The following is a 6,043-nucleotide window of genomic DNA, read 5'->3' on the forward strand; positions in this document are numbered from 1 at the left end:
ATGGAAGGCATTTGGACGGCATCGAGAGCTATATATATATTACTTGGGCTCCAAATACTGTCCGCACTTGGTCAGCCAATAATGTTTATCTGCACAATTGCATATTTGAACGGTCCGGTTGCCAATCACCATGGACAACAAATCCACTCAATCATCTCCTTAATGCGCTCCAGACACACAATCCAGCCCATTGAGATGGTTCCAGCAGATGGCCATTATTTAGGAGTGTGAGATAGATTGAATGCTGGCCAGCTTATCAGATATGGGGATTACACTTGGGAAAAATGAGTAGTTTGAGTTTTATCCCACAACTCTAGTAGCTATGCCGGCTTCAGATATTTCTTCCCAGTGGCAATGCGTATGTGGGCGACCTAATTTTTTAGACTTGCAGTACATGCTCTATATATGCAGTACACCTACATCAAGTGTCAATATTTGCACCTTTGGTAAATCTAAAAGCTTTTCTGCCAACAACCATATAGAATTCTGGCACAAAAGTGTGGGGTGGGGGCAGACCAAAATATTTTACAATGGCAACACTTGATGCCACATTAATGTAAATATAATCAATTTCATGTTTTAGCCAAAAAAAGCGATGGCAAGTAAAACCCCAACAGAGAAAAGAAATATCTTGTTATGCTAAACTGACACACAGAGATTCCCCAGGAGTTACATTATACCACACCAGTTTATATGCGAACACACACATACACCTTCAAGGCGGATACCGGGCAGACACTGAGCTCCGGAGCTATAGCCTCTCTCAGATACTCAGATACTGTAAGAGCCCCTGATACGGATACAGATACAAACACAGATACAGATACAGGTAGAGCTCTGAGCCCAAAGCCCAAGCGCACAAAATATAAACGATTACTGTACGACAAGAAAAAATACATTAAACATGTCTTATCTGAATACAATATCCCAAAAGACAACGGTGCAGAAAGTGAAGTAAAATAAAATAAAATTATATGTTACAGCTCGGATCGAATTTGGTTGGAGTGAGGGGCGGTTGAGGGAGGATGGCGGCAAGGAAATGTGACCGCCATTGCAATAGATGACAGCCCCACCCAATTCTTCTTATTTTTTTCTGTTCCACCGCTGTCTACGTTGTTTCCTTGAAACGCAGACAGCATTTTCTTTATTTATGCTTACTTTGTGTAAACGCATTCCCTTCTTAAAACCCACATGGGCACGTTGCCGGGCACTGAGAGAAATTTTCTTTAAAACTATGGAGTCATAGGAACACCAACAATGCTTCTCCTAGGACTCAATTTCACTTCAAAAGTCCACCCCATTTTTGTCAAGTGCTTGAAGTATTCCCAATACATTTTAACCAATCCACTTTTTCATCATCTCATCGAATCATTTATATCTCAAACGGGAGCATTAAATCGAATTAAGCTTATGAGAAGACGCAGCCGGAAGGAGGATAGCCAGGACCTGCACTCATCCAAATGAAACCCATGCAAACAATTGGCTTATGAGCGGCACGCAGGACTCCGGCTTCGGCTCCGGCTCCAGCTCAAGCGGATCCTGCTGCTACCACATAGTGGTGCTTGGTCTTGGCTCCGGACCTGGTGGTTATGCGGTACGATATACCCAGACACCAGACAGACCAATGTAAACCCGGTATACCAGGTATGCCCACACGAACTGACTCGCTCGATGGCTCTTTGGTTGGTTGTCTGGCTTATCTGCTTAAGTTGGGGCATGTGCATAGAGTATCGTGGCCCGGAAGCTCCGTTGGCACACCATTCCAGGTGGTTTTATTGGTAAATATTTGCACAAGTGTGAAAATTTCATTACGCCAGTGTGCTTATATTTAAATTAAATTTCTTTTTCTTTTTGGCATCTCATCTTGTGTGCCGTCGTCCTCCTTGTAGTCCTTGGAGTCGTCGCTCTCCGGTTCAGTTTCGGTTTCAAGTGCCCTCTTCCTGGTTGCCAAATATACATTTTATTTGGCAAGCGATTGCTCGATTCGGTTTTATATTCCTTTATGCCCTTTGTGTTGGGTTTTCTGATGCGATTGGGGATTTGTCGCCGGATGGGGGCCGAAGTGGATAATTTGAACGGGGGAGTGGTTGGGGAGGCTGGGTCGTGCCTGTCTTAGTGCCCAATTCTTCACATTCTGTCGCAAATGAGATAGTAAATTACGTATCCGCCATGTGTACGGCGAATATCAAACGAAATGATGAATTTATAATGAATTATCATTTCCACTTTGGCATGACATTGAATAAACCGAATAAATTTCGAATTTAATTTAAATCATTCCATCGCCAATCTGCGCATCGATTCATAAATCATTTAAACGCTACATGAACAGCCCGAAATTAAATAAAACATTATTTATCTGCTTGGATGAGCGTTAAGAAATAAATTCCGAATCGGTATTATGTTGTGCATATATGTATATATATGGCGGGTAACTAAATGGAAAGTCTCACTAATTTGAAATTAGTTAAGGTCGTTGTATTCAGGCCAGGCAAACAGTTCTGATGATTGATGCCGCCGCTTTCCCAATCAGAATTCGCTGGCCCGTTTCTCGTTCGTTAAATGCAATTGCCAGGCATTTAGCCTGATCTAATTAAAATTAAAAATGTTGGACGTCAGCTTGTTAGCTGTCCTACATGTGATTTTCTCCTCTGGTGCTTTGGCGCTTTATTTAAATACACCATGGTGCCAAAGTTTGAATCTAACTATCCTATTTAACCATAACACTTTCAACAACACACTTTCTGTGCTAGCCACGGGGCTAGTTTATTAGCATTTTAAATATTTACTATATTTACGGTTTAGTAACATGAAAAATACAATTTTGATCTAAAACGCACACGCCATAAATAAACTAACTAAATAGAAACACCGCACAACTTTTGTGAATCGAGCTGTACGAGCGAAATATACATGTTTATCCTTTTTTTAAAAGTCATGTGCCAGCAATTACAACACACGTACAAATTGGACATAAACGATGGCTACTGTGGGTGTTTTATTCTATATATGTATGTATGTACATATATTTGCAACACTGCGGTCGTGCCTGTATTCGTATGTATGTTTTCGCTTAGACGCAGCCATGCATAAATGAGCAATTTCGCCAGCGGCGCAGTTTCGTCAACATTTGGAAACAGTAGCAGTAGAAACAGCATCCACCAAAGAATATTTATTGATTTGTAACTTTGGCGTTTGGCTGACAAGGCCCGGTATTTGAAACAGTCGGCACTAACAAGCTAAATAATGATATCTTAATAAAGGTTAAATATGGTTGAAAAAGTTTCCTTTTTTTTAACATTTTGTTAGAAACAGAAATCCATTCTATTGCTAAATTATTGCAAAATTCCAAGCAAATATCTCAGTTTCTCACAAGTAATAGCTACTGTTCCTGGTATTCCGAATATTGGCGGCCTCTTATGTTTGCTTATTGAAATTCTGTGTTGCATATCCGCAGGCGCGCACGATTTGGTTGAATTTGAAACACCAACACATGCATACACGTACAAAGATGGAAGTCGCGTCTCATCGTTTTGGTTACGTATACGCACTGTGTGTGTGGGTGGCGTTCGGCCTTGTAATGCATATTCAATTACGTTTCCCCCTGAATCGGCCGAAAATCCAGCTGGGAAACGGATTTTAATTGAAATGCTTAGCGCCGACGTTAAAGCACTCGCAAATACAACAAACTAAGCGAGCCAGCCGCTGAAATGCCGCTGCCTGTGGCAGCCACTTGACATGCGACGTGCGTTTTATGGGAGCAGCAAATATGAGAGTGAGAGGAGTGAGGTGTACATATATCCGAGGGGTTTGGAGGACGTAGTACATATAGAGATGTATAGCGCATACAGGGGCGTCGGATGGATGCTGGCTCGGCTGAAAAAGAGCTGCGCGAGCAGCATTCAAGTGGACCCTCAACGACCAATGGCTATTTATCGAATTCAGTCGGACAAAGAACCGGGATATTGCTTTCATCGTCAGAAACCATGGAAATAAACGTGCAAATAACTTACGCACGTGTTTTTTATTTCATAAATTGTATTTTAAGTGCTAATCATTGACATTTATCATCGAATATTAAATAAATAAAACTATTTGCTGTAAAGTCCTTTAAGTACTTTATTTTATTGACAAATCATCTCATTCTCCATTTTTTTCAGATGGACGCATGGGTCTGTCCATTTTGCCCCTGGCTGCTTTACTTGCCGGCACCCTCTTTACAGTGGGCATCGCAGTTCTATCCGTGGTGGTCATCGCCATTCGCCGGAGAAGGGGCCAAGGTGCCCGCAACATGTGTGATGACAAAGACAAGCACCTGGGTAAGTTTTCCTTATATATTGGATATCCATTGCAGATTGAGTTTATACCCTTGCAGCTAGTAAGAAATAAAATTGAATAAAGCTAGAATAAAGCATTTAAGCTATATTCCTGCATAGAATATATCTGCAAGGGTATTCAAATCGTGTGTTCACGCAGCTATCCCCCCAGCCATGTTACTAATGTTTCAAACCCCTGACAGGCATGGATGTGACGGTAACCGCGCCTCTGGAAACAGGCGCTGGACACCAGCGACTGGTGGTGGCCTACACCCTGAAGCAAGGAATCGAGAAGCAGCCGGACATATTGAGTGCCCAGAAGAGTGCCACTAACGGTGGTGACATCTCGTCGCCGTTGGGAAATCGGCCGAGTGGATTGTTCGCTGGCGGAGGTGGTGCATCGACCGCTCCCATTGCCGGCAATGTTTCAGGACACAAAGCCGGGGATTATGTAAGTGCCCCTAGCCAGGAGTAGGCGTTGCAAACTAACTGACCTCTTTTTGTGCATGAATATTTATCCTTTTTTAATGTACTTTTAATATTTAAAGTCAAATACTCACCAAACTAGACCAATTCGATTCTAACATATGATCATTTTCAGGACTCTAATGCGCCGCACCTGAGCAGCCCCCCCTCGCAGTCGAGCACTTTGAAACTGGACAGTGATCCTGCAGCGAATGGGGTGAGGGGCGGAACAGCGCCCCCATTGCTGTACGATGCCATGCCCACGCTAAGTCGCTACGAGCAACTGGGTCTAAGCATGGCCAGCTATGCAGCCGGCACAGCGGGAACTGGCGGAAGCAGCAGCACGCTGAGCTCCGCCGGCAGTACAGTGACTGCCAATGGGCCGTCCACCGGGGGAGGGAGCTACCTCCATCACACCCTGCCCCACAACCTGGCCCAGCAGCCGGGTGGGAGCATGCAGCAGCAGCAGCATCAGCAGCACCGTGATCCGCTCAACCTGGCTGACTACCTGACCACCAGCAGCCTGATAGACTACGGGCTGAACAAGCCACCGCCCGCTGCGCACATGACGCTACCCAAGGGTCTCGGCATGGGCCTGGGAATGGGCATTGGCATGGGCGCGAGCTCCGTGATGGCCGCGGGTACCAGCCTCTCTCCGTCGCAGCTGAATACCATCACGCACAAGTCGGCGGCAGGGCGCAACCACATAATCACCGACACCCTGCCCGGGCCGGAGAGCTGCGTTTAAAGGGGGGACCGCCCGTCGGGCGCATCCTGTCGCATCCTGGCATCCAACCAAAAGACTGGCGCACAGCAGTAGCCCCAAATAAAAGCCGAATCAAAGTGGCTGCGAACTACTAACTAGAAACATGGAGATGTGGTCAAAATAATTGTTAGTGTTAATTATTTAAACTTTATTTCTGGAAACTTGTTAGGAATTATTGGGTTATTAGGTTAAAGGCTTAGTCAAAAATCTAAAAAAAAACAGTATTTAAACAACGAACAATGTTTTCGAAAACTCTATTTTTGATTTTATAGTTTTACTTGCTGTTAATCGATTTCAATACCTTTTCATTTTGACCAAAATACTCCATGGAATTCCTGTTCGGCGGCGTCACTTAGAAATAATTCTTAGTCCTAGAAAAGTAGCTAAAATATGAATATGTAATATGTAATGCGTGTGTCTGTGTCTCTGTTCGTTTGTAAATGTTTAAGATAAGTGTAATCGTAGCTGTAATTGTATACTATATATACTTTGACTG

The 6,043-nt window shown here is 43.7% G+C and overlaps 1 protein-coding gene across 2 annotated transcripts in view; it reads left to right on the forward strand.

Moving 5' to 3' along the window:
- side-III (sidestep III) overlaps window positions 1-5,784 on the forward strand; it is an 87,245-nt gene extending 81,461 nt beyond the window's left edge. Inside the window, exons 16-18 of one of the 2 annotated variants that reach the window (XM_070280845.1) lie at window positions 4,161-4,319; window positions 4,520-4,767; window positions 4,918-5,784. In XM_070280845.1, the coding sequence (XP_070136946.1) occupies window positions 4,161-4,319; window positions 4,520-4,767; window positions 4,918-5,529 (1,019 nt within the window). In that variant the 3' untranslated portion in view covers window positions 5,530-5,784. The remainder of the gene's footprint in view (window positions 1-4,160; window positions 4,320-4,519; window positions 4,768-4,917) is intronic. The other variant, XM_070280846.1, reaches the window with a different exon arrangement.
- Window positions 5,785-6,043: the final 259 nt, after the last annotated feature.

The sequence above is a fragment of the Drosophila bipectinata genome, chromosome 3R (genome assembly GCF_030179905.1).
Source record: "Drosophila bipectinata strain 14024-0381.07 chromosome 3R, DbipHiC1v2, whole genome shotgun sequence".
In the NCBI taxonomy this organism is placed as follows: domain Eukaryota; kingdom Metazoa; phylum Arthropoda; class Insecta; order Diptera; family Drosophilidae; genus Drosophila; species Drosophila bipectinata.